Source organism: Mastomys coucha, unplaced genomic scaffold (assembly GCF_008632895.1).
Source record: "Mastomys coucha isolate ucsf_1 unplaced genomic scaffold, UCSF_Mcou_1 pScaffold22, whole genome shotgun sequence".
NCBI classification, from domain to species: domain Eukaryota; kingdom Metazoa; phylum Chordata; class Mammalia; order Rodentia; family Muridae; genus Mastomys; species Mastomys coucha.
Genome location: NW_022196905.1, coordinates 262,349,521 through 262,368,623, shown reverse-complemented (window position 1 = coordinate 262,368,623; position 19,103 = coordinate 262,349,521). Strand labels below are relative to the sequence as shown.

Below are 19,103 nucleotides of genomic sequence, written 5' to 3'. Positions count from 1 at the left end.
CTGCTCCCCTTTTGAAACAGAGTTTCACTGTATAGTTCTGGCTACCTTCAAGCTTTCAGTAATCTTCCTGCCTCTGCCTCCTAAGTACAAGGATTGCAGACCCAAAGCACCAAGCCTAGGTCATGTTTATTCTTAGTAAACACTGGTCCAGCTGGGAGAGCAGGCTTCTGTCTGACTCCAACCAGGTGTGGACGTAAGGATCGACTAGTCTCAGCTGGCTCAGAACTAAGGCTTTCCCTGCATGTTTATAATGCTGTTATCTCTCCAGGCAACTGTTCCTTTTGCAATGCAGTTTTGACATTAATAAATTTGTTACCCAGCCTGGTCTACAGAGTGAGCTCCAGGACAGCCAAGACTATATAAAAAGACTCTGTCTCAAAAATAAAATAAAATAAAATAAGGTAGAAGTTTGTTACCATTGAATGAATGACTTAATGAAAGAAAATGAAGCTAGCTGGCTGTTTCTTCTGCCTCCTTGCTATGTAGGATGATGATCTTACCAGTTACACTTCAAATGCTACCCTAGGACAGGTAACATAAAAGCCCTGCAGGGTACATACCTTACTTTCCTCAGCCCTTTGACCTTTGTCAGCAGAACAGGACAAACTAAGCTATGCTCAACTAGCCTAAGTTGACAGTTTCATAAGATAGTTTAATTTTAAGACTCCACCAGGTGGTTTAAGCCCCCTCAAATGTCACTGTGCCCAGACCACCCTGAGAGACTCTCTAAGAGGAAAAAGTCACTTGCCATTCTCTTGTGCGAACCTGGAGGCTTCAAGGAAGGTGACTTCGCGGTCGGCATCCAGGTCCTTCTTGTTCCCGCAGAGGATGAGGACGATGTTCTGGCTCGCCAGCATTCTGGCATCTGTTAACCAATTAGTAAGCGCATTGTAGGTTTCTCGGCTGTGTAACATAAGATTGTGGAAATAATACATGTATTTTATAAAACTAGCAACTGTTTCCAGTCATCCTCACCATGCACACTGATAATCAATGGTGCCTCAGAGGTGCCGTGGGAACCTGAATGCTTGGTGATACATCAGACCCATGGCTCTGTTTAGCTTTTGCTACAATGAAACCCATGAGTCAGACACTCTGGGTTCAAAAAAGGGCTTTCCCTCACTTCACAAATGCACCTGAACCCTGAGTGTATAAAATGTACGTGCCTGGCTTGTGACACTAATCTCAGTCACCTGTAGATTTGTGGGCACCTTGACCCACAGGAATCCACCACAATGACTTTTCAAGGACCTCCTGGGGCTCAGGGACATTACGTAGGACTTCCTGGCTTTGTCTACTAAGGACTAGCTCCGATCTGCAGGTTGGCTCCCACATTTAAGGACCCGCACAAGTGATGTCACACCCTGGTAGGTTGAGTCTCTCATGGCACTGGGAGGATGAGGAGGGTGAAGTCAGGAGTGTCACCCCCTCTTAGAAGAGGAAGGCAGCCTAGCTGTTCTCCTAGGTCAGGTTCCTCCCAGGAAGGGCCTCTTGGTAGAACCTCAAAAAGATCATGTGTTTTCAGGGCAATGCTGCTAACTCTGAGGTCAGTAGATTGGTGAGATTTTCAAGACAGGAATGTGCTACAAGATGCATTAGCCAGTCCTGTGGTCACCTGCCACGTGTGGCATGGGACATTTGAAATGTGGCCAGAACAACACAGGAGTAAAACTAAGTTGTTCCATGTAGCCAGTAATTGCAACAGTATTATTTCATTTGTTAATTTAACCACCGCTTTCTAAGGACCCAAGAATTTTACCCCTTATGAATGTGGAAACCAAGACCAAAACAGGGAGGTCCAGGCCTGTGGAGTTTGAAAAGCCACTGGCTGGAGCTGGTCTCTAAGCCCACTGATCTGAGCCTGAGTCTGTATCTTTAGCCTTGTGTCTGAGAAGGCACAGAGCCTTGCAGACCTTGAGGAGCGTGTCCCACATGTGAAGGATGTGGCAAAAGGTTTGTTTCAGTCCCAACACCTCACACACACTAAAGACCTTTATGATCCCCCAGGCAAGGGCCCAGAAGCCTCCTGGGTACAGCCAGGCTGCCTATCTAGACCAAGGAAGTCACACATCTCACCAACATGGGGATGCAGAACACCACGTAGCCTGAGTGACGGGGAGGTGACATTACCTGGTGATGTCATAGACAAGGAGTGCCCCAGCTGCACCTCTGTAGTAGCTTCTCGTCACAGACCTGAAGGAATGACAGGGGCTTCTAACAATCGAGGCCCTTCACTTCTCCCCACAAAAACCGTACTTCCTTTTGAACCACAACATAGAGCCAGGACACGCAGGGCGCTCTCTCCAAAGCAGGGAGAGCTCTGCTGAGCAGCTCTTTAGGTCAGGAGGTTCGTGGGTCTGCATGTGGCTCTCTGTGGGCAGCAGGCACCAGGAGTCCCTCACATCTCTGTCTTCCCCTCCTTCCCTGTGTTGTTCCCTTCCTCTTTCCCAGGAAAAGCCCCAGACGGAAACAGCCTAGTTCCTGCCAGGGACCACGTCTACTCTGACCCACGCAATACACTTCCTCACCCCTGGCTCTACTGAGGACTGGGCCTTTGTCCACTTCACATCCCCAGTGATTTGTTCTTCAGTATTTTCTCCCCTATAATACCAAGTGGTCTCTCTTTGCTAGTTTTTTAAAACTGTATTGTGCGTATGATGTTGGGGTGGCTCATGTGCCACGGCATATCTGTGGGAGTCATATCACAACTTTGTGGAGTCAGTTTCTTTACTTCTACCTTTGCGTGGGTTCTAGAGATGGAATTTGGCCTGTCGGGCTTTCCCAGCAGGAGTCGTTAGCCAGCCACTGAACCATCTTGTTAGGTTTTTATACCAGCAAAATAACCCTTGCTCTGGCACCTCCTGTGGTCTCACACTATATTGGCCAGGCTGGCCTTGATCTAGACTCAAGCAATCCTCCTGCCTCAACCTCCAAAGTAGCCAGGACTATGCATCCTACCATACTCTATCCCCATGTTTAATTAAAAGGTGAAAAATCTGTGTGTGTGTGTGTGTGTGTGTGTGTGTGTGTTAGGGGGGTGTCACTTCTTCCACACTGAATCTTGACTCTATGACTTGGTGTACTCTGAAGGATGCATGACTAAAATGTTCACACACCGCCATGCATTCACTGTTACAGGATACTGACCACACAACCTCATTAGCAGGGGTCTGGAGTTAGTCTTTCTGAGTGCCAGTTGTGCAACCGTGTCCTGCAGGATTCATAGCAACTGTCACAGCATGTTCCAGTTAGTGTAAAGGGGTAAAAACCCTCCATGGGTGTTTAAAAATTCCTTATAGACGTGTAATGTGGAAAAAGCCATTTGTCTTGTTGCTTTGCCTTGATTTTAATCTAAAAGCATATGGCTGGGATGGTGCTACATACTGTCATCCTGGTATCCAGGAGCTTGATACAAGAAGGTCGTGGGGTTGAGGTCTACCTACACTGCAACAGTTAGACATTGGCTCAAAACAACAAACAGACTGAAACAGACTGAAACCAAAGCCAACTGCACGGATACCCAGCACCGCATCCTCCTAACCGAGTTGCCACCTCCGAGAGTCTAGTCACCTAGTGATCATTTGTTTGTTTTGGTATCTCAGAAGTGAGAGTGTCCAGATGGAGGGAGCTTTTGAATTCCTTGTGCATGCTGCTTTGAGACCACACACAGTGAGGGAGTCTAGCTAAACAGTCCAAGTTCGAGAATTCTTAGTCAATTAGAAGGAGAGCTACCTGAACCGCTCCTGGCCGGCCGTGTCCCATATCTGTAACTTCACATATTTACCACCGACATTTATTATCTTTGAGCCAAATTCCACTCCTATGGTATGATTTGAGTCATCTTTGACTAAAAGGAAAAGCAAAGAACAAGTAAAATTACATTTTAGGACATGAAAGTAACAGTTCAAGGTTTAAACAGTAACATTAGATAGAGCAAGGGCTGGAAAACTAAAAAACAGTAAAAAAGGGAGGAGGGCAGGAGGGGGACCACCAGGGGCTCGGCAGGTGGAAAGGTGGGTTGCTTCGGCTGCCCATTCTGTCAGCTGATGGACGGTATTAAGCACATGACATGATCCCTGCCCTCACAGCGACAATAAAGAGTTCCCTCATCTCTAACACACAGTATAGTTACTGGAAGAGGCTGCCCCGAACTTAAAATACCAGACTGTCTGCCGAGAAGACTCACACCAGCAACCAACAACCCTTTGATGAGAATTGGTCTGCCGTGTGGAAGGCGTGTGCCTGGTAACCAACTGGGTGCGTGATCAACAGCAAGATGGTCAAAGGTTATTCTGGAGCAGAGGAGACCCCAAAGATAACCTGACCACAGAACTCTGCCTGGGGTCTCTCTGGAGAAATCTTATTTTTTTCCTTTTGGTCCTTTCCTATGTGTATTACTGGTACCAGGTTGTCTGTTAGTTCTAGCAAAGCAAACGTTTGCATGAGTTTATTGGAGAAACCAGCCCCATCTCTTCTAAACCCATCTGGAACATGCCATCAGTACAGGATATCTGTGAGGAAGCCATGACCTCGAGCAAACACTGCTCCTCACTGGCTCTCAGCTCACAGCTTCATCGATCAGGGGTGCCACTTGGTAATGATTTTTTTTTTTTTAACTTTTGGATGAATAAGAGGTTAGACAGATAATACAGCCTGTGCCAGAAAGATTCAAGTGTGTAATCGGGTAGGAAGGCTCCCCCGGCCCCTAGTCACCAGCAAACTGCAGGGGGCCTAAGCAGTGACCAGGGGGAGGCATGCTGTTCTGACCTACTAAGGTGAGTACACTTCTGAGGCTCTGGGGACAGGCAGGAATGAATACGCAACCTGCCTGGCTGCTAACTGTTCTCAGAGATGGAGCAGTACAGTGTGGTAACAAGTCTAAAAGGGCCATGAGCAGGCACTGTGAACACTGGAATGATGCCATCTGTTGGTTTATACCCGCAATCCCAGCAGCTGGGGGGCCGAGGCAAGAAGATTGGCGTGAGTTTGATGCCATCTTGGCTATGTACTAAGTTCCTGGCCAGCCAGAGAGCTAAAGGATGAGAGATGATTTATTTCCAAATATCAAAAGTAAGTGCCAGGCGGTGGTGGCACACGCCTTTAATCCCAGCACTTGGGAGGCAGAGGTAGATGGATTTCTGAGTTCGAGGCCAGCCTGGTCTACAAAGTGAGTTCCAGGACAGCCAGGGCTACACAGGGAAACCCTGTCTTGAAACCCCCCCCCCCAAAAAGTGAATATTCAGAGGACACTGTTGGTAAGCCATGCTACAGTCCGAGGGTAGAGGAGCCGACAGGCTCTTCAGTGATAGACCTGACAGAATAAATTCCAGAAGTGTCTTCTTTCATTCTCTGCTAAGATGCTCTGTCCTCCTTCCCTCCCCCAACCTGAGGGGTTCCCCTCCTTAGGGGTACTTTATTAAGCCAGTTCTGTATTGAGCCTGCCTCTGACTGCCCTAAATGAGCAGGTCATTCTCTGCAGTTCCTTACACCATGACTACAGTTTCGCTTATCCTAGGGGCTTTTTGAACTGACAGGCTTCCATGGTCTTAAGCAGTGTAAAAGAAAGGATCAGATCTCCCTTCCCAAATGCTGCTAGCCAAGGTAAGCATGGGGCACTGTGGTCCAGAGTCCTCTGTAACAGACATCCCCCGCTACCTGGGTCACCTGCATTCTTCTTCCTGACCTGCAGACTAAGATGGGGGACAAAGGGCCTCAGAGGCACTGATGGCACCTAGGGCAACTGAAGACTATAGCCCACCCAATTGCACTCTGATGTAAATCTGGCTACTCTGCCAGGAAACGGAGTCCTATTGAAGAACCCTTTGCTGGGCTCTCCGTCTTATCATCTCTTAGGGTAAGAAATCAGTATAAACTGAGCCGCTACTGAACTGAGACACCAACTTAATAAAAACTCCATCATGTAAAGGTGAGGGGTCATTAGGCAGGGCCCCACCAGCTGACGAGACATTAGCCATTGACTGGCGGCTAAGGGAGGGAGAGTTGTTTAAATTCAGGGGTGTAGCCACTGGTAAGCTGCTCATGCCTACAATCCTGTAAACAACCCCACACACATATGCAAGTCAGTGATGTGACAGGCATGTAAAGGTGGGGGTGTGTTAGGAAGAGAGTCCTAGGGGAAGGTTCTAGGTGGAGGTGTGTTAGGAAGAGAGTCCTAGGGGGAGGTTCTAAGTGGGGGTGTGTTAAGAAGAGAGTTCTAGGGGGAGGTTCTAGGTCCTGGTGTGTTAGGAAGAGGGTCTGAGAGGGAGGTTCTGGGGGAGGGTCTAGAGAATGGGACATGTTTGGTAGAAGGTTCTAGAGGAAGAGGAAGAGATAAAGAAATGGGGGAGGAGATGTCAAAATATGCATGTATGAAATTTTCAAATAATAAATTTTTAGGAGAGAAGTTCTGGGGGCTAGAGAGATGGCTCAGAGGTCAAGGGCACTGGCTGCTCTTCCAGAGGACCCTGGTACAATTCCCAGTGCCCACATGGAAGCTCACAACTCTCTGTAATTCCAGTTCCAGGGGATCTGACACCCTCACACAGACAAACATGCAGGCACTGCACCAATGCACATGAAGTTAAAAGGGAATTAAAAAAAAAGTCTTTTGAAACTATGGTTTCCCCTCTGAAAGCCCAGCTTTCCTGGAAGCACGCACATGCGGGTGGTCGCATGTGCTGCTAAGATGTCTGGTGTTACTTACATTTCTTTTCAATGAACTGATGAAGCAAGCAAGATTTGCCAGTCCCCGCATTTCCAATGACCAAGAACTTAAACAAGAAATCTGAAAAGCAAAGAAGAAATAACTAATTTTTTAAAGGTTTATTTATTTATTATATGTAAGTACACTGTAGCTGTCTTCAGACACACCAGAAGAGGGCATCAGATCTCATTATGGATGGTTGTGAGCCACCATGTGGTTGCTGGGATTTGAATTCGGGACCTTCAGAAGAGCAGTCAGTGCTCTTAACCGCTGAGCCATCTCTCCAGCCCAAGAAATAACTTTAAAGGGAGCCATGAGTGCATTCTTAGATTATGGTCCTAACTCTAGTGAAGTGTTAGTTGCTGACACGATACAAGAGCTAACTGAGTCTTCTGTAGAAATGCATGGCGGCCTTTCCTTACCCATTTCACATCTATGTGTTTCTGATAAGCTCAGAGCTTCTTCAGACTGTTCCTTCAACAGCTTCATAAACATGACGGTTAAAAATGAACTGTGACAATGAATAAAACTGGTCCCTGCTAGCCACTACAAATACGCATTCTCAGCTGCAAGCAAAATCAGCCTAGAGATGGAAGCCTGCTTCTTCCTTCTCTGTGTTTATGTGTGAGTTCCCAGACATGTGGCTGTGTGTCACTTTTCATCCCTTGGCTGTAGTTCCTGGAAAGCAGCTGAGGTCAACCTCAGGCTGTATGTCTACTACTCAGTGCAGACAGGATCATTTAGCTTGGGATATTCCCTTTACAAAAAAAAAAGTATCATTTTATGTGTTGTGGTCTGCCTGAATGTCTGTGCACCATGTGTGTGCAGTACTTGCAGAAGTCAGAAGAGGGCATCAGATCCCTCTGGAGCTGGAGTTAGATGGTTGTGAGCTGCTATGTAGAAGCTGGAAATCAAATCTGAGTCCTCTGCAAGAGCAGCCAGTGCTCTTAAGCTCTGAGACAGTGGTTCTCAGCCTTCCCAATGCTGCAACTCTATAATACAGTTCCTCCTGTTGTGGGGACACCCAGCCATAAAATTACTTTTATTGCTACTTTATAACTGTGATTTTGCTACTGTTATGAACAGTAATGTAAATATATATGATGTCAATTGACTCCCAAAGGGGCAGAGACCCATAGGTTGAGAGCTGCTGCTCTGATAAATCTCCAGCTCCTGAGGTATTCCTTTTTTTAAAAAAAGATTTATTTATTTATTTTATGCATATGAATACACTGTAGATGTCTTCAGACACACCAGAAGAGGATATCAGATCCCATTACAGATGGTTGTGAGCCACTATGTGGTTGTTGGGAACCGAACTCAGGTCCTCTAGAAGAGCAGTCAGTGCTCTTAACCACTGAGTCATCATCTCTCCAGCCCCCGGGGTATTCCTTTTACAGAACTGGAATAAAAGATTTCCATGATGGAATTTGTTAATTATTATGATGTAGCTTCAGAAAGTCAGGGTTGAAAACTTTTCAGTGTAGCGTCTTCTAAGTGCACCATTACAAGTGTGCCAACATACCCAGCACTTTAACTGCTCCCTCCTTCCCTCCATCTCTCCCTTTCTCTTCATTCACCCCCCACTCCTCTAAGACAGGATCTCACTATATAGACCAGGCTGGCCTCAAACTCCCAATGATCTGCCTGCCTCCACCTCCCAAGTACTGAGATTAAAGGTGTGCTAGCTACCTTACTGTCTGTTTTTGAGACAGAATCTAGCTGGCCTGGACCTTGCTCTGTAGACCAGGTTGGCTTCAACTCAGAGATCTACCTGTCCACGTGAGACCTGGGATTAAAGGCACTAACCACCTAGCCCAAACAATTGCTTTCTCTAGTAAGAACTCTAGTCCTGCATGGCAGGGAGCTGCACACCATTGGCTCTGATGACCCTAGCCACTCCTGATCTCCCCTATGAAGCTGAGACAGCAGCTAGCTTTTGACACGACCTTGCCACCAGTTTCTGGAACTATAACCATCACTCAGAGATTAAGTAAGTCTGTTTTGTCCAAGTGGTTGCAGAAAATCATGGTACATTAGAATTGTGGCAGCATTTAAATACCAACAACTCCAGTTCTCACTGTATGTTTTTAAAGCATAACATGGAGACTCCAATCTTCTTTTTTCCTGAATGCTATTCTTTATCTTAATAATTATGTATAAAATGTATGTTAAAATATCTTTGTTTGTTTTTAAACAGGGTTTCTCTGTATAGCCTTGGCTGTCCTGGAACTCAGTCTGTAGACCAGGCTGGCCTTGAACTCAGAAATCTGCCTGCCTCTGCTTCCCAAGTGCTGGATTAAAGGCATGTGCCACCACTACCCAGCTACTAAAATATCTTTTAATAAACTTCAATTCTGATTCAAAAACAAGTTCTAGTAAGGGCTGGAGAAATGACTTATTGGTTAAGAGCACTGGCTGTGTTTGCAGAGGACCTAGGTTTGTTTCCCAGCATGCACATGGCAGTTTATAGCCATCCATAACTCCAGTTCCAGAGGATCAAGCATCCTCATTTGGCCTCTGAGGCATCAGATGCACACACAGTGTGCACTTACATATACACAGGCAAAGCATACACATAAGATGAAAATAATTAAGCTTAGTGTGTCCATACAATGTGTCTATATTGTGAGTCTATATAATATATCCAGATGGCTTAACAATGTGTTTATACAATGTGCTCATACAATGTGTCTATACAATGTGTCCATAAAGTGGAACAGAACTTTGCCATAAAAAGGAAAGCATTTCTAATATTTGCTATACAAGATGACCTTTAGGACATTAGTGACATAAACCAGTCATACAATGACAAATACTGATGATTCCATTTATGTGAGGCCCTTACAGTAGACGGAAAGTGGAGTGAGCATTGCCAGAGCGTGGGTGGGGCAGGAATGAGAACTTCATTTCATGGCATGAGCTTCAGTTTGGAGACATGAGAGTTCTAGAGATGTGTGGTGGTCACCTCTGTATTAAGAAGTGTGGATGTACTTTAACACCACTGAAATGTATATACAAAATTTCAGTCTTTATATTATGCATATGAAATATGTGATGTATACGAATACAGATATACTTGTGCTGTGACACACTTCTGGAGGTCAAAGGACTGTCTCGGGTGCTGGCTCATGCATTTTGTTTTGTTTGAGATGGGGTGTTTTATCTAACATAGCATGTGCCAAACTAGCTGGCTTGAGAGCTGGTGATTCTCCCTCTATCTCCACCTCCCATCTCCACATAAGACCACCAGGATCCAGATGTGTGTGGACTACTACACTCGTCTTTTATATAGTTTGGAGGAATCACACTCAGGCTCTCCTAGAGGCAGGGGTGGGGAGGAGGGAGACAGAGAAAGAGGAAGGAGAGAGTGTGTGTATCTCCATCCACAGGAAAAGAAACAAGGAAAACCAAGCCTAATCATTCTCACCAAGCAGCTTTGTCACCCCAAGAAACTGAAGGTGAGGTGGTTATGCTTGCCAGGCCAAGGGGACTGGAACGTCTTAACCTTGTTCAGTATTCTCTTCTGTTAGGAAATAAAGTTATATAAGATGTAAAGAGAAGATTTAAAAAAAAAAAAAATCAAATGCTGGGTCTCTTGTTGCCTTGAGTGTGGCGGGAGAAGGAAAGAGGCTGGTGACATGCAAGCAGAGGGAGCAGAGTCTCTGTGACACTGAAGACTCTTCTCCAGGACACACTCCCCGGCTCTGGACCTTGGACTCTTGTAGCTGAGCATGGACTTTGGTTCAGATTTGCTGAACTATCCTCCATAAACTACTGACTGTACCAGACTGTACCACAGCCACACCTGGCCAGAGGGTGACATATTAGTGTGCCATGATGGAGAAAGGATGGGCAAATACATGATCTCAATGCAAAAACACGGAAGCTCAGAAAGCTAAGAGATTATAAACTGAAAGCATTTTGTCTGAAATCACTTTGGCCAAATATCTAAGAATGGTGAACGTTTAGGAAGCCAGGAGTACTGGTGCCGGGCTGGAACAGTGCAGGTGCAGCCTGGGGTGGGGGTGGGGGGCTGGAGTACCCAGACAACTGGAAAAACCCCCTCACTCCTCTCAGGAGGATGGGAACAGTCCTCTTGGAAAATGAATTAGGAGCTGATACTGTAATTATTATAGACAATAAAGCCTGAGTCAGGAAGTCAACAATAAAAACCCCAGAGAGCAATGCAGATTGCTTCAGAACACCCTTACTAGAGACACAGAGGTTCCCCCCAGCCCAACACACATACACACACACACACACCCCTCTGAAGATAAGTTTACATCCAAAAACACACAACCCCTCCTGAGGATATTATAAGTGACATAAGCCAAACAGTGATCCCTTTTGTGTGAGGTTCCTGGAGCTCACACACAGAGAACAGGGGCAGGAATTTAAGGTCGTTTCAGCTACTTAAGGATTTAGAAGCTAACCAGGGATCTGTGAGACCCTAAACCAACAACAACAACAACACATGAAACAACATCCCCCACCCACCCATCCACCGGCCAATCAACAGACGGGGGCAGAGAGCAGAGGGGGAAGTTAGAAGGAACAGCACAGGGGTTCTGAGATGAGAAAGTTTATAGTTTATGAATATTTATTACATGGATGGAGTGTGTGTGTGAGAGAGAAAGAGAGAGGCAGAGAGAGAGAGAGAGGGAGAGGGAGGGAGGGTGCTCTGTTCCCTTCCAAATCATGGTGCGATGAATGTCCGTTTTTAGGGTTATTTCTTGAAAACCCCATGATTCTTATACTCACAGGTAATGATTTCTTCAGGGAGGAATTAGCTCAAAGGCAGGGAAGAGTCTGCATCCCAAAATAGGAGTGCTAAAATGGGACATTATGCCAGTGTGCCTTTAACTTTCCATATGATAAATGTCAGATGGGATGATGGGAAGACTACCAAGCAATCAGCAGCCGTGGGTACACACAGCCACCCTTCCATGATTTACAGAGCAGAAAAAAAAATCACAGCAGCCAGAGGATGTGACACTCAGTGTCCCACCTCCTCCACAGACCCCAGCAGACCCACAGCAGGACAGTGAGCCAAGCCACAGAACGGGGTATGCAATAGGGGACGAGTAGAAATGACGAAACAGCATTGCTCAGCAGTCAGCATCCACGACTTCAGGCTTGGCTGGCCAACTGCTTGTGCAGTTCTGCCCGCTGTGACCCCATTTTGCTTTAACTCAGGGCCCTACTCTGTATCTTGGGATCCTGCTATTTTCTTTCTCTGAGCTCAGCGTGGAACTGGCAGTTAAGATAAAACTGATCTGAAACTGGATGTCCAACCCCCAAGATGAGAGAATGCCCCAATGTGTGTGTGTGTGTGTGTGTGTGTGTTCACCACCTGCAGTCTGCCAGCACTAGACTTCAGGAGACACCAAGAATGCTGTCCACTTCTCCAAGGAAGGAGAAAGCAGTAAGGAGACACAAACACAGTGGCCCCCTTCCAGGACACACCCACCCTGACATGCTACCACCCCCACAGTGGAGAGCTTTGAACACAAGTTCTCTATGCCTACTTAGTTTTCCCTTCACGTTACCATTTTGAGGTTGAGATTTCCACAGGCCATAGAGGGATGGAGGCCCTTGAACTGCGTACCCTTCAGGGTCCCCCTTTCTGGTCAAAGAGGCACTTGGCTTTAGATAGGCAAGATGGAAGATTTGGGGCTTCCTTGCTTTCATGCTTAGAGTTTGTGATGGGAAGACCAATGAAAGAGATGTCAAAGGATGCAAGGAGAATCCATTGATTCTGAGATACTGAATGGCAGGTCCAGCTGGAAAACCCTATGAACCAACAAGGTTGAGACCATGGGAAGCATCCCTGACACGGGTTGACCATGAAAGGCCCCTGGTGAAGTCTGTGCCCTTGAGATGGGGCAGAATCCTGACCATCTCTCCCTACAAAGCCTTAGAGCCGCAGATCTGGTAGAAGACAGGGCCAGGATGTTGCAAAGCACATGTCCCAGCAACACAGAGAAGCAGAGGCAGTAAATGCAGACACTGGAGCTGGGAGTGAAGGGCGAAGACCGTGGCTTATCAAAGTGCCAGGAGCTTTTACCTCAGGATGGACGTAGTTAGGGATGGGAACTCGGCAGAAGGCGCCCAGGGTAAAGCCAGGGAACTGAATACCTGAATCAGAAGAAGAGAAGGTGGCCAGAAGCGACCCTGCAGAGCTGTGAGGCTGAGGTACTGGCCAGTCCTCTGTACAGATGCATCAGCCACCAGGTCAGTTAGGAACTGAGGACAAAGCAAGATGGCCAGCAGATGACCCTGGTGACGGCTAGCCCAAATGTCTATGGATGACAACAGCCTAAAGAGCTGGCAAGGCTCAGCATGAAGGGCACGTGCATTTCAGAAAAACGAGTCTGCTGCCCCCCTGAGCGAAAGGCAGCCCAGAATGAGAGGTCAGTGCCAGTGCAGGACACTGAGCTAAAGATAAAGACGTCCGATTCGGACAGACACCCTTAATCAGGAACAAATGTTAAGTGTATTAAAGAGTAGGCTGTTGAAGTTGATTAGGCTAACGGAAGGATGAAGCCTGGCAAACTCTATAAAGAAACAAGGGCAAATAATCTGTCAAGATGATTTTCAGAATATTTCAATTAAAGGAGAGACGGGAGGGGAAAAAGAGGAAGAGAGCTGAATAGCTTTTCCTTTTTAGACAAAGTCTTACTAGGCAGCCTGGGAGTTCTGCCTCCGCCTCCCAAGTACTGGGATCACAGGTGTGGGTGACCCCACCCCATGTGAACAGCTAACTTGATTGGAGGCTGAGTCAATGGGCCCTCCTGAAGTGCCTTGATGTACTGGAAGGTCAGGTAAGCATGCTAGACAGAGAAGAGTCAGCTGACTCTCAGCTCTTCCTTTATGGGGAGCTGGATCATGGGGGTCAGCTTTGACTCACTGAGGGCAGGGACTTAGGCTCTCATCATCATCTTTGAAAGTCTGACCTCCTATTGTGATGAGTTCTGTGATCTGCCCACCACAGGCTCACAGAAAGCATGGGTCCTCTGAACAGATGGACAGTGTCCATGCTTTTGGGGTCTCCTAGGTCTGAGGTACCACTGTGTGCTCCTACCTTTTAGCCTAGGTAGCCCTAGGTAGTCCACAGACAGATTTTTGCTCCCTATGGCTCATGGTAAGTCAACAGAATCTGGTCACGTCGGTAGGGGTGATGAAGGCTAGCCTCTTGGTCATCTCCAGCTGCATGTGGGATCTAGGCACACCTCAGTTGGTCTGAGTTCTGGGCATCAGTACACTGGGCATGAAGTATATGTTTTCACTCCCATCTGCAGATAAGACTAACCACTGACTAAGGCACATACCTGCTTCTTGGGTCGGGAAAGTCCCCAGTGTAGCAGTGGGCTGAGGACAATCATTAGTGTCAGAAGAGTTTCGGTCAGACCTGAAAGCCGAGGCCTGGCAACAACTAGAAACAGTCTGTCCATGAGCACATGTAACTAAGGAGCAGGAACTGTTCCTCAGAAATGGACCAGAACATTTGTAACATTTTTATGACTGTAGCAGACCTGCCGGACATACACAAAGCACTGGTTTGATACCTAGTGTCCATAAACTAGGCGTGGTGGTGCACACCTATAATCTTGAACTCAGAGGGTGGAGGCAGGAGCCTCAGAAGGTCACCTCTGCCTACATAGGGCGTTGGAGACCGAGGTGAATGAGAGGCTACCAGGTAGTCATGAGCTGGGACAAAGGGGAGTCAGCCTGCTAACACTAACAATGAAGCCAGACATCTGACCGACTGGGGCTCTGCACTGAGACTACTCCACTGGGGTTCTGAGCTGCGTCCTGGGCACGAATGTGCCTTGAAGCACCTGGATCGGTACCCAAGGCCTTGCTTGTCACCCCATTACTTCTTCGGCTGCCCAGCCTCTATCTGACCCTCACATTCTCCCCAGGAGCACCCCTAAAGCTGGCAGCTATAGAACCAGGTCCTCCCATGCTCTGCTCTGAGGCTTGGCAGGGCCTTGGCTCCGGATCTGTGTCCTCGGCAGGGAGACTTGTTTTGCCCATTTTCAGGCTACATGAGGTGCCCACGTGATCTTGTCAGTCCAGGAAACTCGATCTACAGAACAGGTTTTATTAGAGTTCCATTTCTACTACCACAATGGGACTGTCTGATTTCTGTCACAAACAGAATAATAAAACCAGGCCTCCACGTCAAGTGTCTATTTATTTTTGGCTTTTTGTTTCATCTTCTCTGAGAGCAAAATCATTGTTTCTCAGATGGATTCACATCAAAGCCTGTTTTGGCTGGCTGTCTCTGGATTGCACAGAGGACCGAGAGAGGGCATCTGGACCCTCTGTTCCCAAAGACGAGTTTACCTTCTAATATTGAATAAGGCTTTGCTTTGATCATAAGCAAGAGCAGAAGGACCCATGGGCTGTGCTCAGACTTGTGTCTCTTTTCTGAGCATCTTTTCTAGCACCATTATAGCAGGCATACCAGAAGCCAGCGGGGCTGCTAAACGCACACTCTACATATATAGCCAGCCATGACAAAATGCTTTGTTTTTAAAACTCCACTTGCTTTTCTGCATGATTAAAAATTTATGTTTGAAAAGAAAATGATAAACATCTCTCTAAAATAGGCCTCCCATTCATAATTTATTAGCACTTTATGAACAGTGTCCTTTTTCTCCATCTAAATATCACTGACTCCATAAGGCTTAAATGCCAAAGCATACTGCACCTGTGAGAAGATGGGGCCAGGTATGGCGGCTCAGTCTTGTTTCAGGAGGCAGAGGCAGAAGAATCACGATCAAATCTAGCCTGGGCTACAAAGCCAGTCCGAGGTCTGTGTAGGCTGCATGAGACTCTGTCTTTTTCTTTTTTAAATCGTGTGTGTGTGTGTGTGTGTGTGTGTGTGTGTGTGTGTGTGTGTGTGTATTGGTGGGGTGGTATATGCACATGAATGCAGGTGCCTGCAGAGGTCAGATCTGTTGTTGCTACCTGATGTGTGCTGGGAATTGAACTTGGGTTATCTGGAAGACAGCAAGTAGTCTTAACCACTAAGCCATTTCTCCAGTGTGAAACCCTGTCTTAAAACAACAAAAACAAACAAACAATCAAACAAATGAAGAAACCAGACAAAGGAAGTAGAAACAGCCACAAGACTCAGCCAATGAGTGCTGTGACATGCTCTTGGAGGAGGGACTTGTTCTGTAGCAGCAGCAGTACCAGTCAAATTCACCATCCTCACACACCATTTGTATTGACCAGGCCTTTCACAACTTAAACGACCTTTGGAACTCTTGCTTTTGAAGCAAGGTCGCACTTTGAAGTCCTGGCTGGCCTGGAGTCTCTATGTAGATTAGGCTGGATCTGCTTGCTTCTGCCCTGAGAGTTCTAGGATGAAAGGCTGTGCCAACATACCCAACTCCTTAGAACTCTTAGACAAGCTTCAAAAAACAAACAAAAGCAACAAAAAGAGCAAAACACCCAAAACAAAAACCAAAAAACTCTGTAAGTATACTATGCTTCCTTTCCTTATGTTCTGTGGTATCACGCGGCTCCTTTTCCTTTATCTTTTTTAAAGACAGGGTTTCATGTAGCCCAGGTTACCTACCCTCTTAGCTCTACTTCAGAGCTGTTGGGGTTATTGGCATGCCATGACACCCAGTTCTACCCTGTAACATGTCTCTTATGTCATTTTATATTTTACTGTCCGTCAGTGAAACGAAAGAACAGCAACACCATGGGTGCTGGCTTCACCCTGTCTCACGATCCCCAGTAACTCCAGTTCCAGCGGACGCAGTGTAGCCTTCTGAGCTCTGCATGCACGGGATATTCACATACATCCAGGCAAACACTCAGACACATAAAAGAAAACCAAAGCCTTAAAAACAAACAAGCAGAATTGTCCCATCTCAGAAATTCCGTCACAGTAAGGCGTAGGCTGGGACTCAGGCCCGCAGAGGCTTCCAAAAAACCACTTTTACTGGGCAATCCTCTCCTAGAATTACTGAGAATGATCAAAATGCAATAGCGCTGTTTGACCACACCCCCTAGGACAGCTTCAGAGAAGAAATTCCAGAAACAAAATAAGCCCTTTTTTCTCATTTCGAAGAAATGTTCAGGGTTGGCTCAATAGTTAAGAACACTTCCTACCCTTCTAGAGAGCTGGAGTTCAATTCAGCACCCAGCTCACAACTGCCTGTAACTCTGGATCCAGGAGATCAGATGGCCTCTTTTGGCCTCGTGGGCACCCATACACATGGCATATATGTGCACACACACGCACGCACCCTGCAAAGTGTGACCTTCAGCTTCTGATTCTGTTTCTACCTTCTGATTGCTGGAATCACAGACGTTCCTCCCACCCTAGCCCCAGCTCTGCTCCTTGAAATGCTCACCAGTTTTCAGTGAATATGAAAGAGAAAAATACAACTTTGTCAATCAAAAATGTACTCAATCACCGGGCATGGTGGCACAGTCCTTTAATCCTAGCACTCTAGAGGTAAAGACAGGTGGATCTATGTGTGTTCAAGGCCACCCTGGTCTTCAAAGCGAGTTCAAGGACAGCTGGAGCCACACAGAGAAACCCTGTTTTGAAAGCTAAAAACCAAACACACACACAAAATAAATAAAAATAAAATTATTGAATCGATAACCACTTGGTTTTTCTGATGTCTGGTTGGACTGTTTAAAAGTGTTGTCAGCTTTTGGGACTGACCTGAATTGAAGAGAATACTCTCTGCTGATCACTTATGTGGGGAAAAAAATGTATTGTCAGTTGTTACGTAAGGCGATTAGGTGATTCTTCTAATAGAAAATTAATTTTACCCTATTAAAGAAGGGCTTTCGGGGGCTGGAGAGATGGCTCAGCGGTTAAGAGCACTGACTGCTCTTCCAAAGGTCCCGAGTTCAAATCCCAGCAACCGCATGGTGGCTCACAACCATCCTCTTCTGGTGTGTCTGAAGGCAGCTACAGTGTAATTAGATATAATAAATTAAATTTTTTTTTTTAAAAAAAAAAAGGGCTTTCAAAAAAAACATTTTTTTTTTTAAATTTGGGATATCCTTGTCAATCCAAATTGCCTTATCAAACCTAGCATGTCTTAGCATGTCTGTCTTGTGAATTAGCTTCCAAGGGTTTGCATGTCAAAGTGCCCTAAGTCAGCTAGCTTACTGTGGTAGACATTTGCTGTCTGAGGGTACCAGAAGCCTCGTGGGGTGTGGCAAGGATAGAGTTCCTACAGGCTCAGGGAAGGATGCTTTCTGCCTATTCCTCCTTCTGGTGGTCCCCAGCTGTGCTGGGGTATCGGGGCTGGGGACTGGATCTCTCCAACCCGAGGCTCACTGCCACAACCCACTCTCCTTGGGTTGTATCTGTGGCCATGCTTCCTTGGTCTCATTAGGACACAGTCCCTGAATTTGAGACATAATACTCCAGCTTGACTCCACCTTCAACTGACATCCCAAAGATCCTATTCCAAGGAAGGTCACACACACAGGTCCAGAGCTAGGATTTTTGTTGTTTGGTTTTTTTTTTGTTTTTCGAGACAGGGTTTTCTCTGTGTAGCCCTGGAACTCATTCTGTAGACCAGGCTGGCCTCGAACTCAGAAATCTGCCTGCCTCTGCCTCCCAAGTGCTGGGATTAAAGGCGTGTACCACCACTGCCTGGCTCAGAGGTAGGATTTAAGTGTGACTTTGAGGACACAAGTGAAACCTCACACACACACAAGTAAGGATGAATAGCTGGCAGAAAACACTGATGAGCTCAGCGTGGCATGTCAGACACCAGAGTGCTATGTCTTCTTTTCTAGGTGAAATATTCCATACAGAAGCAACCACAGGGCCAGCAACGTGAGTGGACTTCTGTTTCAGGAACCGTTCCTATGGTTCATGGCATAGATCGTAGTGTGTACATATTTGTCTCAAACTCTTCCTCAATGCCAGTCTTTCCTTGACAGTCTGGCACTTGACATTTTAAAAAAGCTTCCTGGCGGTTCCCCACCACATACACTGCTTAGCCATTTGGTGTCCATCCAGAGATACCCTGGTCCATCCAGACCAGCCCCCAACATAAGGAACTTAAAGGGTAATTTTCAAGCTCTCTGGTCTCAGGCTGCTGGCACTGGGGTTAGCACTGAGGAGGGCCAGCTGGTGCTCCGTGGACACAGGGTGATGTATCTCTAACAATAACTAGGAGGACCTCCCTCCCTTCCTTCAGATGAGGGGGGCTCAGGTTGAGGGTTCAGTGTCACATTGTTTGCTGGGACCAAGAGACCCGAGGGAGGAGGATTTGCTCTGCTTGGTTTCACGGGGGTCAGCCCATCAGGGCTGGGGAGACGGAGACAGAGGCCAGGAAGCAGAGCGAGAAATGGATTGTCAATAATAACATCAGATCATGGATCTATTAAGGGA

At 46.6% G+C, this 19,103-nt stretch overlaps 1 protein-coding gene and 1 non-coding gene across 4 annotated transcripts in view; one reads left to right on the top strand and one right to left on the bottom strand.

Annotated features, from left to right (window-relative positions):
* The window catches only part of Rab4a (RAB4A, member RAS oncogene family), a 26,750-nt gene that overhangs the window by 4,341 nt on the left and 3,306 nt on the right, over positions 1 to 19,103 (bottom strand). For 2 of the 3 annotated variants that reach the window (XM_031341757.1, XM_031341756.1), the window contains exons 2-5: positions 6,704 to 6,784; positions 3,733 to 3,847; positions 2,131 to 2,193; positions 749 to 903 (exon numbers count right to left, since the gene is read on the bottom strand). In XM_031341757.1, coding sequence (XP_031197617.1) covers positions 749 to 903; positions 2,131 to 2,193; positions 3,733 to 3,847; positions 6,704 to 6,784 — 414 coding nt within the window. The remainder of the gene's footprint in view (positions 1 to 748; positions 904 to 2,130; positions 2,194 to 3,732; positions 3,848 to 6,703; positions 6,785 to 19,103) is intronic. The other variant, XM_031341758.1, reaches the window with a different exon arrangement.
* Positions 17,383 to 17,442, top strand: LOC116071881. The gene has a single exon (XR_004111225.1). It is a non-coding gene; the product is annotated as a small nucleolar RNA SNORD2 (small nucleolar RNA).